At 39.2% G+C, this 17781-nt stretch overlaps 1 protein-coding gene across 6 annotated transcripts in view; it reads right to left on the bottom strand.

Moving 5' to 3' along the window:
* Positions 1-7592: 7592 nt before the first annotated feature.
* The window catches only part of TRIM69 (tripartite motif containing 69), a 31302-nt gene continuing 21113 nt past the window's right edge, over positions 7593-17781 (bottom strand). Inside the window, exons 4-7 of one of the 6 annotated variants that reach the window (XM_054666810.2) lie at positions 16519-16752; positions 15716-15738; positions 15506-15630; positions 7593-8191 (exon numbers count right to left, since the gene is read on the bottom strand). In XM_054666810.2, the coding sequence (XP_054522785.1) occupies positions 7650-8191; positions 15506-15630; positions 15716-15738; positions 16519-16752 (924 nt within the window). In that variant the 3' untranslated portion in view covers positions 7593-7649. 6 annotated transcript variants of the gene reach the window in all.

The following is a 17781-nucleotide window of genomic DNA, read 5'->3' as shown; positions in this document are numbered from 1 at the left end:
CTCTCTTCTTTGTTTTGTAGATTTTTAAAATAATAGTCTCATAAGTGTTTTTCTCTTTATAATCAGAAAAGCCGAGGCAGGTGGGTCACAAGGTCAGGAGATCGAGACCATCCTGGCCAACATGGTGAAACCCTATCTCTACTAAAAATACAAAAATTAGCCGGGTGTGGTGGTGCATGACTGTAGTCCCAGCTACTCTAGAGGCTGAGGCAGGAGAATCCCTTGAACCTGGGAGGCGGAGCTTGCAGTAGCCGAGATCTCGCCACTGCACTCCAGTCTGGCGACAGGGCAATACTCCATGTCAAACAAAAAACAAAAAAGAAAAAAAAAGTAAAGTTAAGCTAGAGTCACTTTGTTTCTCTTTTTTCGTTCTTTTAAAAGTTAAATATTAAAAATTATATTGGTAAAATGATATATTCACAAACTGAAACATCAAGCAGTATTGAAAAATGTAAATAAGAAAGTAAATCTCGGCCAGGCATGGTGGCTCACGACTGTAATCCCAGCACTTTGGGAAGCTCAGGTGGGCAGAGGTCAGGAGTTTGAGACCATCCTGGCCAACATGGTGAAACCCTGTCTCTACTAAAAATACAAAAATTAGCCAGGCGTGGTGGCAGACACCTGTAATCCCAGCTACCCAGGAGGCTGAGACAGGAGAATCACTGGAACCTGGGAGGCGGAAGCTGCAGTGAGCAGAGACAGCGCCATTGTACTCCAGCCTGGGCAACAAAAACAAAACTCCATCTCAAAAAAAAAAAAAAAAGACTGAAAGAACACAAACTGACATCTAATTCTAAGGTCACACCTCAAGGAACTAGAGAAACAAGAACAAACCAAACCCAAACGCAGCAGAAGAAAGGAAATAACCAAGATCAGAGCAGAACTAAATGAAATTGAAACAAACAAAAAAATGCAAATGATAAGTAAAACAAAAATCTGGTTCTTTCAAAAGACAAATAAAATTGACAGACCCTTAGCAAGATTAACCAATAAAAGAAGAATGAAAATCCAAATAACCTCATTAAGAAATGAAACAGGAGATATTAACAACTGACACCACAGAAATACAAAAGATCACTCAAGGCTACTATGAACACCTTTATGCACATAAACTAGAAGACCTAAAAGAGATGGATAAATTCCTGGAAAAATACAACCCTCATTGCTTAAATCAGGAAGAATTAGATACCCTGCACAGACCAATAACAAGCAGCAAGACTGAAATGGTAGTTTAAAAATTACCAACAAAAAGAAAAGTCCAGGAGGCTGGATGCAGTGGCTCATGCCTGTAATCCCAGCACTTTGAGAGGCCAAGATGGACAGATAGATAACTTGAGGTCAGGAGTTTGAGACCAGACTGGCCAACATGGCAAAACCCTGTCTCTACTAAAACTACAAAAATTAGCTGGGCGTGGTGATGCATGCCTGTAGTCCCAACTACTTGGGAGGCCGAAGCAGGAGAATCGCATGAATCTGGGAGGTGGAGGTTGCAGCAAGCCAAGATTGTGCCACTGCACTCCAGCCTGGGCAACAGAGCGAGACTCCGTCTCAAAAAAAAAAAAGTAACAAAAACCCAAAAAACAAACAAAAAGCCCAAGACCAGATGGATTCATAGCAGAATTCTACCAGACATCACAGAAGAATTGGTACCAATCCTTTTGACACTATTCCACAAGATAGAGACAGAAGGAACCCTCCCTAATTCATTCTGTGAAGCCAGCATCACCCTAAAATACCAAAACCAGGAAAGGACATAACCAAAAAAGAAAACTACAGACTGGTATCCTTGATGAACATAGATGCTAAAATCCTTAACAAAATACTAGCTAACCAAATCCAACAACATATCAAAAAGATAATCCGCCATGATCAAGTGGATTTCATACCAGGGATACAGGGATGGCTTAACATATGCAAGTCAATAAATGTGATACACCCATACACAGAATTAAAAACAAAAATTACATGATCATCTTAATAGATGCAGAAAAAGCATTTGATAAAATCCAGCATCCATTTATGATTAAAACTCTCAGCAAAAGTGGCATACAAAGGACATACCTCAATGTAATAAAAGCTATCTATGCCAAACCCACAGCCAACATAATATCAAGTGGGGAAAAGCTGAAAGCATTTCCTCTGAGAACTGGGACAAGACAAGAATGCCCACTCTCACCACTCCTCTTCAACATAGTACTGGAAGTCCTAGCCAGAGCAATCAGACAAGAGAAAGAAAGAAAGCGCATCCAAATCAGTAAAGAGGACGTCAAACTGTCACTGTTTGCTGGTGATTTGATCATTTACCTTGGAAACCCTACGGACTCCTCCAGAAAGCTCCTAGAACTGATAAAAGAATTCAGCAAAGTTTCTGGATACAAGATTAATGTACCCAAATCAGTAGCTCTTCTATACACCGACAGCGACCAAGAGGAGAATCAAATTAAGAACTCAACCTCTTTTACAATAGCTACAGAAAAAAAAAAAACTTAGAAATATACCTAACTAAGGAGGCAAAAGACCTCTACAAGGAAAACTACAAAACACTGCTGAAAAAAACGTAGATGACGCAAATGGAAAAACATCCCATGCTCATGGATGCGTAGAATCAATATTGTGAAAATGACCACACTGCCAAAAGCAATCTACAAATTCAGTACAATCCCCATCAAAATACTGCTATTATTCTTCACAGAATTAGAAAAAACAATTCTAAAATTCATATGGAACCAAAAAAGAGCCCACATAGCCAAAGCAAGACTAAGCAAAAAGAACAAATCTGGAGGCATCACACTACCTGATTTCAAACTATACTATGAGGCCATAGTCACCAAAACAGCATGGTACTGGTATAAAAATAAGCACATAGGGCTGGGCATGGTGTCTCACGCCTGTAAGCTTAGCACTTTGGGAGGCCAAGGCAGGTGGATCACAAGGTCGGGAGATCAAGACCATCCTGGCTAACACGGTGAAACCTCGTCTCTACTAAAAAAAAAATACAAAAAAAATTAGCCGGGCATGGTGGCGGATGCCTGTAGTCCCAGCTACTCAGGAGGCTGAGGTGGGAGAATGGCGTGAGCCTGGAAGGCAGAGCTTGCAGTGAGCCAAGATCGTGCCACTGCACTCCAGCCTGGAAGACAAAGCGAGACTCTATATTTAAAAAAAAAAAAAAAAAAAACATATAGACCAATGGAACAGAATGGAGAAACCGGAAATAAACCCAAATACTTACAGCCAACTGATCTTCAACAAAACAAACAAAAACATAAAGTGGGGAAAGGACACCCTTTTCAACAAATGGTGCTGGGATAATTGGCTAGCCACATGTAGGAGAATGAATCTGGATCCTCATCTCTCACCTTATACAAAAATCAACCAAGATAGATTAAGGACTTAAATCTAAGACTTAAATCTAAGACCTGAAACTATAAAAATTCTAGAAGATAACATTGGAAAAACCCTTCTAGACATTGGCTTAGGCAAGGATTTCATGACCAATAACCCAAAAGCAAATGCAATCAAAGCAAAGATAAATAATTGGGACTTAATTAAACTAAAGAGCTTTTGCACAGCAAAAGGAACAGTCGACAGAGTAAACAGACAACCCATAGAGTGGGAGAAAATCTTCACAATCTATACATCTGACAAAGGACTAATATCCAGAATCTACAACAAACTGAAACAAATCAGTAAGAAAAAAACAATCCCAACAAAAAGTGGGCTGAGGACATGAATAGACAATTCTCAAATGAAGATATACAAACTGCCAACAAACATATGAAAAAAATGCTCAGCATCATTAATGGTCAGGGAAATGCAAATCAAAACCAGAATGCAATACCACCTTACTCCTGCAAGAATGGCCATAATCAAAACAATCAAAAAACTGTAGATGTTGGCATGGATGCAATGAACAGGGAACAATTCTACACTGCTGGTGGGAAAGTAAACTAGTACAGCCACTATGGGAAACAGTATGGAGATTCCTTAAAGAACTAAAAGTAGAATACTGGGGGTGTAGGTTCTTTCTATTTTCCCTAAGTGTCAGCCAGTCTGAGAAACAAAGAGAAAGAGTACAAAGACAGGAATTTTACAGCTAGGCTGCCAGGGGTGACATCACATATCAGTAGGTCTGTGATGCCCACCTGAGCTGCAAAACCAGCAAGTTTTTATTAGGGATTTCAAAAGGGGAGGGGGTGTACGAACAGGGAGTAGGTCACAAAGATCACATGCTTCAAGAGGCAAAAAGGAGAACAAAGATCACGTGCTTCTGAGGAAACAGGACCAGGGCAAAATCAGAACTCCTGATAAGGGTCTATGTTCAGCGGTGCACGTATTGTCTTGATAAACATCTTAACAGAAAACAGGGTTCAAGAGCAGAGAACCAGTCTGACCTCAAATTTACCAGGTCTGGGGTTTCCCAATCCTAGTAAGCCTGAGGGTACTGCAGGAGACCAGGGCGTATCTCAGTCCTTATCTCAACCGCATAGGACAGACACTCCCAGAGCGGCTGTTTATAGGCCTCCCCCAGGAATGCAATTCTTTTCCTAGGGTCTTAATATTATATTCCTTGCTAGGAAAAGAATTTAGTGATATCTCTCCTACTTTCATGTCCATTTATAGGCTCTCTGCAAGAAGAAAAATATGGCTCTTTTTGCCCGACCCCACAGGCAGTCAGACCTTATGGTTTTCTTCCCTTGTTCCCTAAAATCGCTATTATTATGTTCATTTTCAAGGTGCACTGATTTCATATTCTTCAAACACACATGTTTTACAATCAATTTGTACAGTTAACGCAATCATCACAGGGTCCTGAGATGACGTACATCCTCAGCTTATGAATATAACAGGATTAAGAAATTAAAGTAAGATAGGCACAAGAAATTATAAGAGTATTATTAGGGAAGTGATAAATGTCCATGAAATCTTCACAATTTATGTTTTCTCTGCCGTGGCTCCAGCCGGTCCCTCCGTTTGGGATCCCTGACTTCCCGCAACAGTAGAACTACCATTTGATCGAGCAATCCTACTACTGGGTATCTACCCAGAGGAAAAGAAGTCATTATATGCAAAAGATACGTTCACATGCATGTTTATAGCAGTACAATTCACAATTGCAAAATCATGGAACCAACCTAAATGCCCATCAATCAACGAGTGGATAAAGAAAACTGTGGTATATTTATACGCTGGAATACTACTCAGCCATAAAAAGGAATGAATTAACGGCATTTGCCGTGACCTCAATGAGATTGGAGACTATTATTCTAAGTGAAGTAACTCATGGAATGGAAAACCAAACATTGTATGTCCTCACTGATATGTGGGAGCTAAGCTGTGAGGATGTGAAGGCATAAGAATGATACAATGGACTTTGGGGACTTGAAGAGTGGGAGGGGGGCAAGGGATAAAAGACTACAAACATGATGCAGTGTACACTGCTCGGGTGATGGGTGCACCAAAATCTCACAAATCACCACTAGAGAACTTATTCATGTAACCAAATACCACCTATACCCCAATAACTTGTGGAAAAAAATTTTTTAAGTAAAAAATAAAACATGTTGCTTTAGTTCAGTGGCTGTCTGCCCCAGCCACACATTAGAATCGCCTGAGAGCTTTTAGAAACTAGTGGCTTGTAGCTACTGTACACTGGGACTCTAGCAGGGTTTCACTTGCTAGAGATCTTTCCTTAATTGGTCTTGGCTGGATTCCAGGCATCTAAATTTTTTTAAAGCTTCCTACATGAACCTAATGTGTATCCAGGGTTAAGAACCATTGCATCTTAAGAATAACATATTTCAAGCCTGGGTAACATAGTGAGACCTCGTCTCTACTAAAAATACAAATTTAGTTGGGCGTCGTTGCCTGCGCCTATAATCCTAGCTACTTGAGAGGCTGAGGTGGGAGGATCCAAGAGTCCCAGTCTGCAAAGAGCCGTGTTCGTGCCACTGTACTCCAGCCTGGGTGACAGAGTAAGACCTTGTCTTAAAAAATAATATATTTTAGCTGTAACTTTTTATACCTTAGAAGTGAATTAATTTTTAGTCAGATTACTTTCTATTGGCATGCCTTTCTTTTTCTTTTTATGCTGCTTTTATACCCTTTAAGACATTAAGCAAGATTCCAGGCACAAAATATGTTCTTACTACGTTCTGATTGAAGTGAATTCAAAAAAAAAAAAAGGCAATTTCTTAAATGTAGTCTTAATCCTGTTATGGCTGTTTATCCAAATCAGTTGTAAATGTATGCATATTGTATATAACAAACTACATGAATATTGTCTGTAGTATTTGCATTATTTTTCACATACATACATTTAAGCTTTTGCCCTGACCCCCCCAAAAAAAGAAACTGTGCTAATTATAATTTTAGAGGGCCAATGCTGAAGGTCCTAAAAAGTCCCCCCAAAACTGTCAGCTATAGAGAATAAAGCCCGTTTAGATGAGGACTTCCAAAGAAAGGAAATAGGGACCGTCAATCAAGAGTACTGCTGAGATCAATGATGTGAAGAATTTTAGACTTGGAAAAAGCTCAAGGATGAGTATATTGGACAGAACAAGATGCAAAATACTACTTAAATTATAGGCAGGAATGATGAAAAAGGATGTAGTCAAAAGTAGATGGAGGTTGGGTGTGGTGACTCACATCTGTAATCCTAGAACTTTAGGAGGTCAAGGTGGGAGGATGCTTGAGGTCAGGAATTCAAGACTAGCCTAGGCAACATAGTGAGACCCCATCTGTCAGACTGCATATATATATATATGCCTGTCTCCTGCAGATAGATAAAGCAGGGAAATGGAACTGAGAAAGGAAAGGAAAGAATCACAGATTTGCTGGACTAAAATGTATCTTGAGAGAATTCAAGACAAGATTATAAACTAGTCCAGATCATTTCCTACTTTTTTATTTAAGCCTGTGGAGCATGGTTTAAAATTACAGGACAGGCATGGTATCTCACACCTGTAATTCCAACACTTTGGAAAGCTGAGGCATGAGGATCTCTTGAGCCCAAGAGTTCCAGAAAAGCCTGGGCAACATGATGTAACCCCATCTCTACTTGTGGTGGCGTGTGCCAATAGTACCAGCTACTGAGGGTCTGAGATGGGAGGATTGCTTGAGCCCAGGAGGTTGAGGCTGCAGTGAGCCATGATCATGCCAGTGCACTCCAGCCTAGACAACACAGCGAGACTCTGTCTCAAAAAAATAAAATAAAATTACAGCAGTAAGTTCTAAAAATGAAATAAGATGAAAATGTATATCAAAAAATAAATAGAAGAGTGAACACCTGAAAATTCATCTGCTAAGGGTCATTAAGCTGGAAAATATGACAACATGATCATTTCTGGGCATATTTGAAAAGGGTTCCCAAACATCACAAACTCAAGTTGCAGTTTGCTCCAGTAACAGTAGCATGATGATCACTCTCATGAGAGTGGCTCCTGTGTCATAAAAGACCCCGGAGAAGAATGATACCTTGAAAGCCTCCAGTGAAATCCATTTAGGATACTGAAAGAATGGAATTTGATTTGCGCATCCTCTTTTCATTATTCCATAGTTCCCCACAAATTGAGAAGAGAATCCAGTGAGACTGGTAAAATATTTCAATACCTCTTTAATAACACTCTGAATTTGTATAATAGTATGACTCATTACTGTGGATGTAAGATGTGCAATGGTTCTTTATTCTCTCCACCATCATTAAGGCAGGGGCAGAAGTAGGGATAAAGTTTCTCCATGAAAGTGTTACTGAAGGTGTAAATGTGAGTCATGGTTTTAGCATTGTAGAAGGACAACTGTCCTCCTTCATAATCCAGGTATATGCCCACCTTGTCGAGGTTGTTAGTCAGTGTCAGACTGCAAGAAGGCAAATCCAGAGCCTTTAGATCAGTTTGGTTCCTTAGTCTTAAAAGCCAGAATCCTTGCTCAGGAGTTAGAGGACAGCTGCCCTTCCGAATGATGGATTCTCTGACAACTCCAACTGTCCATTTTGTCTTCTTTGCTACTTCTACTTCCCAGTACCACTTTCCAGAGGTGAAGCCTCTTGAGCCCAGTACAGCCACACTTGAGTCAAACCTCTCAGGATCATCAGGCATTACCTTCTTAATGTCACCATGCCAGACGCTGGTTTGGCTTTTGGAGAGCACCAGATTTGGGTGAGCTGTTTTAGGGTCCAGAGTTAGTGGAGACAGGCCTAGTAAGAAAATAAAAGAAAGCAGAGCATGGGAGAAAAGGGGGTAAACACAAATTCCCACAGTAAAAGATAGTATTTAATATTCAATAGTACTTTATCTCCCCATACACATAGACTCTTAGACAGGCAAGCAATTACTTATATGCTTTTTTTTTTTTTTTTTTTTTTGAGGCAGACAAGGTTGCCCAGGGCTGGAGTGCAGTGGTGCGATCTCGGCTCACTGCAACCTCTGCTTCCTGGGTTCAAGCAATTCTCATGCCTCAGCCCCCCAAGTAGCTGGGATTACAGGTGTGTGCCACCACACCTGGCTAATCTTTGTAATTTTTTAGTAGAGACAGGGTTTCGCCATGTTGGCCAGACTGGCCTCAAACTCCTGGCTCCAAGCAACCCACCTGCCTAGGCCTCTCAAAGTGCTGAGATTACAGGCATGAGCCACCGCACCTGGCCACTTACATGCTTTTTATTGTTTGGGTATCCATGTTAGTATATTCTAGACATTTTTATATTTAGGGTAAAAATCAGGGTTTACTCGGAAGTAATTTATGCTCTACTAAAGGAAACAATACAAATAATATAAACCTATACTAATAAATATAAGAAAATACAAATGCCAAAGGGGTAAAAATTAGGTAAGGATGTTCTAGGAAAGCTTTCTGAGGAAGGTAAGTATTCAGTTGTATATACATGAGATGTATTTAGGATGTTTTGAATAAACGGAAAGAAAGAAATGGATTAAAAACAGTCCCCTGTGTGGAAGAGAACACAAGAGCTTGCCTGTTAGACACAGGCAAGACTGAACTAACTGGTACAGAGTTTAGAGGACAATAGTGAGAGGTTTATTTTGGTTTAACAGATAATGAGATTTTTGAGATCTAGAGTGGTTTATGTCATTGCTACTCATAATGTGGTCCACAGAAATTAAGAGTAAACTTTTAAAAACTTTCATAGCAAATTGACAGTAATTTTATGCCAGTTGAATCTAATAATTACAAAATTGGGCTTGTACTTTGTAATCTTTGCTTTTTTTTAATTTTACTTTTTCAAGTAATTTATATTGTATTCTACAAAAGTATCAGTCCATGACAGATTGAGGTTTTTTTAATTGGCCCTTCATCACAGATAATTTTACAAGCATTGGTTTAGACAATTCAAAGGGCAGCAGTATAAAAAGGAATATCTAAACTAAATGAAGAGAGGTTGAAAGCTGACCAGCAAGAGGATGACACAAATTCCAGATGTGATATCATTGGACCTTGACATGAAATTTGATAAAGGAGACCTAATAGCTATGTGTGTTCACACCATGGACACAGATACATATATGCATGCATTTGTTGTTATTGGATTTATTTATCCTTGGAAGCAGAAGCAATCTAGTTTCTCTCTCTCTGTTTTTTGTTTTGTTTTGTTTTGTTTTGTTTTGTTTTTTTGAGATAGATTCTTGCTCTGTCCCCCAGGCTGGAGTGTAGTGGCACAACCTCGGCTCACTGCAACCTCCGCCTCCTGGGTACAAGCAATTCTCCTGCTTCAGCCTCCTGAGTAGCTAGGATTACAGGCATGCACCACCACGCTCAGCTGATATTTTTTGTAATTTTAGTAGAGGCAGGATTTCACCATGTTGGCCAGGCTAGTCATGAACTCTAGTCTAACTCTATCTTCTCAGAAAAGCCTGAGTCTTTTCCATTATCCCAGGGACTTCTCTTTCCAACAAGAGGCTTTGAAGAATTAAGAATCTTGAATTTTTCCATATAGGCTAAATCCCTATCCCTTTACATATCCCCATTCACTTTGGGTTGTTAATCTTTCTGATGTGAGGACTGGGTTTTCTTTGGAGGTACCATAAAGACTTTTTAGCAACGTTTTGGAATCCCACTCTGCTCTCTTTGCTAAGCCTCTGACACATCTCTAGCTAGTTCAGCCTGCATTGGCTCTGAAGATTCCCATGAGTCAGGTTTTTGTCCTCTCTTTTCCTTCTCATGCCACGTTCATGTAACAAAAAGTTCTGTCAGCTCCACCTTCAAAATATATCTTGTGCCCAAACACTTCCGACTACTTCCAGAAATATCACTGGCCTGGAACTACTGCAATAGCTTTTTACTCTTCTGTTTCCTCTCTTGCCCATCTGCACCCTATTCTACACATATCATGAATGAGATCAAGCCATTTCCCTGCTCAGCATACTCTTATGTTTACCATCGCATCTGAGATAAAATCCAGAGTCCTTATAGAAGAAAAAAGAGCCACATGATTTACCTACCCCTCTACTTCATCTCCTACCACACTCTCCCTCATTTACTTTGATTCATCCACCCTTGCCTTTTGGCAGTTCCTTGAACATAATGAAGATCATTCCTATTTCAGGGTCCTTATAATTTCTTCTCTTGTCCTAGAATGCTTTTTCCCCATATGGTTCACTCCGCATTATTTGGGCATTTGTTCATGCAAATATTTTAAATTGAAAAATTCCCTAAGCTAGAGTAGGCAAACTACAACCAACAGGTCAAATCTGACCCACTGCCTACTTTGTAAGTAAAGTTTTATTGGAGCACATTTATGACCATTCATTTATATGTTGTCTGTAGCTTCTTTTTCACTACAAGAGCAGAGTTAAGTAGCTGCAACAAAGACCATACACCTGCAAGGCCTAAAATATTTACTCTTCAAATCTTTACAGAAAAGTGCCAGCTCCTGCTCTAAAGCAACAGCCTAATTTATAAGGCTGGCAGAAAAGGAGAATATATGGATCTACAAAATAAGCAAAGACTTAGAAATTAAAAGTATGGAATATATTTTACAAAGGTCTGACCACAGTTACCATAGAAAAACAATTTCCCACTCTGTATAGAGGGAGAGTATATGGATAAATAATACATTATTAATAAATAGTCATATATTAAATAAATCTCATTTGGTTTTCTTGATGTAAAATTATACCAAAAATTTAAAAATCAGTTTGCACTTTAAAAGATTGCTAGAAGTGAAGTTTGGCTTTACAGAGCAAAGTATACAGGAAGAAAAACTCTGTCATACCAAGGCAGCTACAATTTGCTGAGCAGAGTAACACAGAGGAGGGAACTTCACAGAAACTTACAAACATCTACAAAGGGATTCTCTCAAGGCTGTGGCTGAGTACTAATCTGCACATGCATGCAGTGAAACTCGTCAAGGCCAGAGAAAGAACCTCCAGAAATCAATAGACTGAACAATTTCTGGAGCTCACACAAGGCTGGGAATAATTTTCAATCTTGCCAACCAGAATGGAAAAGTGTCGTAATATGTCAACGTCAGGTAGGGTAATCAGAAGGGTATGTTACTTTAGAAAATGGGCTAAGTTAGCCCTAGATTAAAGGCTGCTCTTGAGCCACTCTAACTAGGCTTTATTTAAGCCTCAAAAGGAACAAAATGATGTCATACCATGTTAACTGCATGCCAGAGTTAAATTCAATAGAACTGAAAGAACTACAACAAAATCCAGCAAATACAAAATTCACCAATATGAATTCCTCAGTACAAACAATATGAAATTCATCATATTTGGCATCCAGTAAAAAATTACCAACCAGAAGAGACAAATCTCCAGGGCAGCAAAATTTCAAATAATTTACATTAATACGCAACCCTCAGGGAGAGGGAGCATAACTATCCCCTCCTTAAGCATGGGCTGTGCACAATGACTGCCTTCCAAAGTATACAAGTATAGAAGGAGGGAAAAAGAGTACAGTGGAGAAAACTGACAGACACTTCCTCAGCCAGGTGATTAAAGTCAACATCAATAGTCATAAATCATATTGACAGTATGAACACTTAATGTGATGACAATGACACTTTAATGCTACTGTCTTCCTCTCCCGATTAATAACCCAAATTTTATGAGGAAAACATCAAACAAATTGCAATAGTGCAGCATCCTTACAAAATATATGACCAGTACTCCTCAAAACTGTCTAAGTCATAAAAAATAAGGCAAGTCTGAGAAACTGTCACAGCCAAGGGGCACCTAAAGGAAATGACAACTTAGTGTAATGTGGCATCTTAGATGGAAACCTAAAACAGAAAAATGACATTAGGTAAAAACTAAGAAAATCTAAAGGAACTGTGGATTTCAGTTAATAATGTATCAATTTGGTTCATTAGTTGTTAAAAATGTTAAATCTAAGATGTTAATAATAGAGAAAAATGAGGATGGGGCATATAAAAAACTCTATACTATCTTCTCAGTTTTTCTGTAAAATTAAAAAATCTAAAAGTGTCCTAAAAAATAAATCCCATTAAAAAGAAAAAGATTACTAGCCATACAAAGCAGCAGGAAAATATGACTCTCAGGAGAACAATCAAACAATAAAATCAGGCCCAGAAATGACAATGATGATAGAATTAGCAGACAAGGATATTAAAATGGATAAATGTCTTCCATTTTTTTCAAGAATGTAGAGGAAGGCATGAACATGGTGAGAAGAGATAAGAAAGATATAAAAAGACCCAAATGAAACTTCTAGAAATGAAATGAAATGTATATAAAATGAAAATATCTTGAACAATATTAACAGAAGGTTAGACCGTGCAGAAGAAAAGATGAGAACTTGAATAACAATAGAAACCATTTAAAATAAAGTGTGAGTCGAAAAAAGTCTAAAAAAATACTGAATATCGATGACATGAGACAACTTGACAATACCAAGTTGTCTAAAATATGTAAAATTAGACTCCAAGAAGGAGAGGAGAAAAGGGGTTGGTAAAAAAGTATTTGAAGAAATATCAGCTGATATTATTCAAAATTTGATGAAAATTATAAACCCTTAGATCCAAGCAGCTCAATGAAGCACAAGCAGAATAAATACAAAGAAAATCACACCAAGACCCCGTATAATCAAATTGATGGAAGCAAGTGACAAAAAGCAAGTCCTAAAATTAGCCAGAGATGGCCGGGTGTGGTGGCTCACGCCTGTAATCCCAGTACTTTGGGAGGCTGAGGTGGGCAGATCACGAGGTCAGGAGATCAAGACCATCCTGGCTAACATGGTGAAACCCCATCTCTACTAAAAATGCAAAAAAATTAGCCGGGCGTGGTGGCGGGCACCTGTAGTCCCAGCTATTTGGGAAGCTGAGGCAGGAGAATGGCGTGAACCCAGGAGGCGGAGCTTGCAGTGAGCCAAGATCGCACCACACTCCAGCCTGGGTGACAGAGCGAGACTCCATCTCAAAAAAATAAATAAATAAAAATACATTGAAAAGGCAAGCCATGGAGTGAGAAAAAATATTTAAGAAACATATATCTGATAAAGGATTTGTATCCTTTACAACTTAATAATACAACAATTTAACAAAAATATAGACAAAAGTTTGAACAAAACCAAAAAAATATATGAATGGCAAGGAAGCACCTGAAAGGACGCTCAACAGGATTGCTCATTAGGGATATGCAGCCGGGCACCACGGCTCATGCCTGTAATTTCAACACTTTAGGAGGCTGAGGTGGATGGATCACTTAAGGCCAGGAGTTCAAGATCAGCCTGGCCAACATGGCAAAAGCTCGTCTCTACTAAAAATACAAAAATTAGCTAGGCATGGCAATGCACACCTGTAATTCCAGCTACTGGGGAGTCTGAGGCGCAAGAATCACTTGAGCTTCGGAGGCAGAGGTTGCAGTGAGTTGAGATGCACCACTGTACTCTAGCCTGGACATCAGAGTGAGACTCTGTCCCACCCTCCCACCAAAACAAGAGATATGCAAATTAAAACCACAATAAGATACTACTATACATTCAATAAAATGGTTTAAATTAAAAAGATTGACAATATCAAGTTTTGGAAAGGATATAGAGAAACTGGGATTTTCACTAATTGCAGGATGGATAAAACTACCATAGACTACCCCATGTCCATCAACTGGGAAATGAATAAGTAAACTGAATAAATAATCATGATTATTGATACATGGAACAACATAAGTGCTCAAAAAGCATTATGCGGCCTGGCGCAGTGGCTCACACCTGTAATCCCAGCACTTTGGGAGGCTGAGGCGGGCAGATCACGAGGTCAGGAGATCGAGACCATCCTGGCTAACAGGGTGAAACCCCGTCTCTACTGAAAATACAAAAAAATTAGCCGGGCATGGTGGCAGGCGCCTGTAGTCCCAGCTACTCGGGAGGCTGAGGCAGGAGAATGGCATGAACCCTGGAGGCAGAGCTTGCAGTGAGCAGAGGTGGCACCACTGCACTCCAGCCTGGGCAACAGAGCGAGACTCCATCTCAAAAAAAAAAAAAAATTATGCTAAGTGAAAAAAACCAGAAGACACAAAACACTACGTAATGTATGCTATCACTTAGACAAAAATTTAGAAAAGACACATTTAAAGTGAAATAAAACATGTCAGTAAATGTTAGAGGCTGAGAGTAGAAGGAAGAGATTGACTTCAAAGGGGCATGTAGGAACTTTTTGGAGTGATAAAAATCTTCTATATTTTGATTATGGAGAGGTTTACCTAAGTGTATATATACATCAGAACTCATCAAATTGTGCTCTTAAAATTGGATAATTTTACTCTATGTTAACTATATCTCAGTATAGTTGATTTTTCTTCAATGTCAATTACCTGGAAAAATTTGCGATTTTTCATTAAATCAGGGATATATTTGTGATTTCTCATTAAATCAATAACCATAAACAATAATAATAATGATGAGTCTATGAATTCTATAAAAACTCTATTTAGAATTTTATTTCTATAAAGATTTTTATTTAGAACTTTATTTGATGTTCTTGAAATGCCATGGGTGTTAGTTTGTCTTGCTCAGTCCTTTGGTATCTACAGGAACACAAACACTTAGTGTCCTTCTTAGGTATGTTTATTTAAATTATTGGTTTTCTTCTGAAGCACTGAAGATCTAAACAATCTTCTAAAATGTTCTACGCTATGAACATCAAGCACAAAAGAAACTGTAAAGACCCAGTGTACATAAAAAGAGTATGTTCAGAAACCTCCTCCTTCTTCAGAGAAGCCCCTGGGATTCATATAGCTGATTTAGCAAAACAAGATAAAATTTTGGCTGTTGCCACATTTCATAAATCAGTCAAAATCATATGCTAAGAAGTAATCCTGATATCAAACTCATATCTATTTACCAGCACAAAGTCATAAATTCTTAGGTCATGGTACTAGAAGAAATTCAGTCATACCAACTAGCCTCCTTTTGGCCAAACTGTACCCCTTCCCTATCCCAGACTGTAAAAACTTAATTAGGGCCACAGAAGAGGTCACACAGATTAAACATAGATTAGGAGCCTCAAGAACCAATAGTTACTACCCACTGATACCTGGGCAGAGAGTGTCCTGCATTTCCCTCCATACCATGTACTGGATAGGACCTTTGTACTGGCCCAGGTTCAGCTTTCTGGAAATAAGCTCTCTGGTTGCCAGCACCTTCATTCCTTGCTCCAAGCTGCAGGGGACATAAATCATTTATCCTTAGACATCCTCCAGAGACTCAAGGAATGATATTAATAGTACCATAGGGAAACACTTACCTATGTAAGAGAGTTGTGATGTCCTAGAAGAAAGGAGAAAGAAAGACATCAGATGCCTGTTCATCAACTCTCAAAATTTCTTTGGTGATACCAGCCACCACCAGAATTTGTGCAGATGGTCCCCAACTCATCTCTACCAACTTCTTTCATCCTTCATACACTTTTTCTAATCTTCATCCCTGATCCTAACCCAGGTTAAACTGATCTTTTGCTCTTTCTAGAGTTCCCTTCTACAGGGAGCAAGACAGAAGCCAATAAGACAATACTTAAGGTTAAGCTATCTTTACGTATACTTTCAAATAGTCTCAGAAGAAAAACACATTAGGTATCCCAGTCCCAAGGCCACTTTTCCTTACTCTAGCTAATTAAACTTCTGAGTGCTGAGATGGTAACCAACGTTTCTTTAGAGGTGAAGCTTAAGAAAGCAAAGGTTAGAAAACAGCTTTTCAGACAGGTCAACTTATGATTGCTGAGAGCCAAAGATACAACTCAGGCTGCAACATTTTTATTTTTGAGAAATAAAGCATCAAGCTCTTTATGGAAAAATATTAAACCATTACTATATACTATTATTAATGGAGTTTAAAAATTATATTTCCTAAGAGGATGAAAGTAAAGCTTTCTGCTGTGCATATAGCTGAAGCAGCCTCCTCCTTTTCTTCCAGAGAATCTTAAAAGCACTATAACAGTTTTGTTTTGTTTTGTTTTCCCTGGATGTGAAAAGCCACTTCTGCATTCTTTCCAAACCTCTTCCCCCCTCTAGGTAGGAAGGTACCCATAATCATATTGGTGTGGATTCTCACTTTGAGAAAGTCGAAGGAGTTCTGTTGTTCCGTCTTTGCCTGAATGCTCACCAACATATCCTTGGCTAAGAGACATCGCTCCTGAAGCTGGCTCAGATTCAGCTCCATCTCCTCATTCAAGGCTTTCCCCTCTTCCAGGAGCTCAGTTAAAATGTCCCTTTCTTTGCTGTGCAGGAACTGATGCAGCTTTAGAAACTCCATGGACACATGTTGCTGCAGATGTAGCTTGTTTTCCTGGAAACCTCCATGATTATCACCATGGTTATTGCAGAGACTAGTGCTTGGGGATGGGGGCCACACCACCAACACTCACACACTTGGTAAATACCATCACAGAAAAATGCATACAAATGGCTACTGAATATCAAATTCAGTCATCTAAAATGAGTCCTTTGGGAGACTTACTCCTTTTCCAACTAATTTAATAGTTCAGGATGAAATAGGCAAAAGTGACCTCTAGTTTCCTATTGCAGTACTGAGATGGTAACCAATGCCATATTAAATAAGACTGTGGAGTTAGTCAAACATTCTAGAATGAAAGATAATACCCTCCTAGATTGGTAATCCAAAAGCTGCCAAGTGGTACTGTTAGACTGGGGGTATTGGGAGGCTGGAAGAACTGTCCTTACCTAGAAATCAGAACTGGGGGAATGCCACTGTTACACTTGCAGCTTTTTCCTTGGGTTACCTCAACATCCTCACAGTTAAACTATTTGACATCCTGGCTTCTCAGTTCCTCATTCTCCTCATTTCTAGTGATTTCCACATTTATTGATTCATTCCTATAGTCTCACCTAGGATTTTATCACCCCCAGCAATTGTATCATCTCCAAAATAACTTTTTATGCACCAGGCTCACTCAGATACTCCTATTGCAACAATTATTGGATCTCATTGAAACCTCCTATTCACCAATCCCTCCATTTCTATTCAGGAACTTCTACCTTCATGTCCTCTCTTATCTAGCTTGGATCCCATGGTCCATAATTATTATTGCACCCTTAAGATAGTCTTGGCTGGGCACAGTGGCTCATACCTGTAATTCCAACACCTACGGAGGCCAAGCTGGGAGGATTGCTTGGAACAGGAGTTCAAGACTGGGCAACATAGTGAGACCCAGTCTCTCCAAAAATAAAATAATTAGCCATGTGTGGCAAACTAGTCCCAGATACTCAGGAGGCTGAGGTGGGAAGATCTCTTGAGCCCAAGAGTATGAGGTTACAGTGAGCCCATATCCACCTCATCAATATCATCTTGCTTAGC

Source organism: Pan troglodytes, chromosome 16 (assembly GCF_028858775.2).
Source record: "Pan troglodytes isolate AG18354 chromosome 16, NHGRI_mPanTro3-v2.0_pri, whole genome shotgun sequence".
In the NCBI taxonomy this organism is placed as follows: Eukaryota; Metazoa; Chordata; class Mammalia; order Primates; family Hominidae; genus Pan; species Pan troglodytes.
Note: the sequence above shows the minus strand (reverse complement) of the source record. Positions and strands in the feature narration are given on the sequence as shown.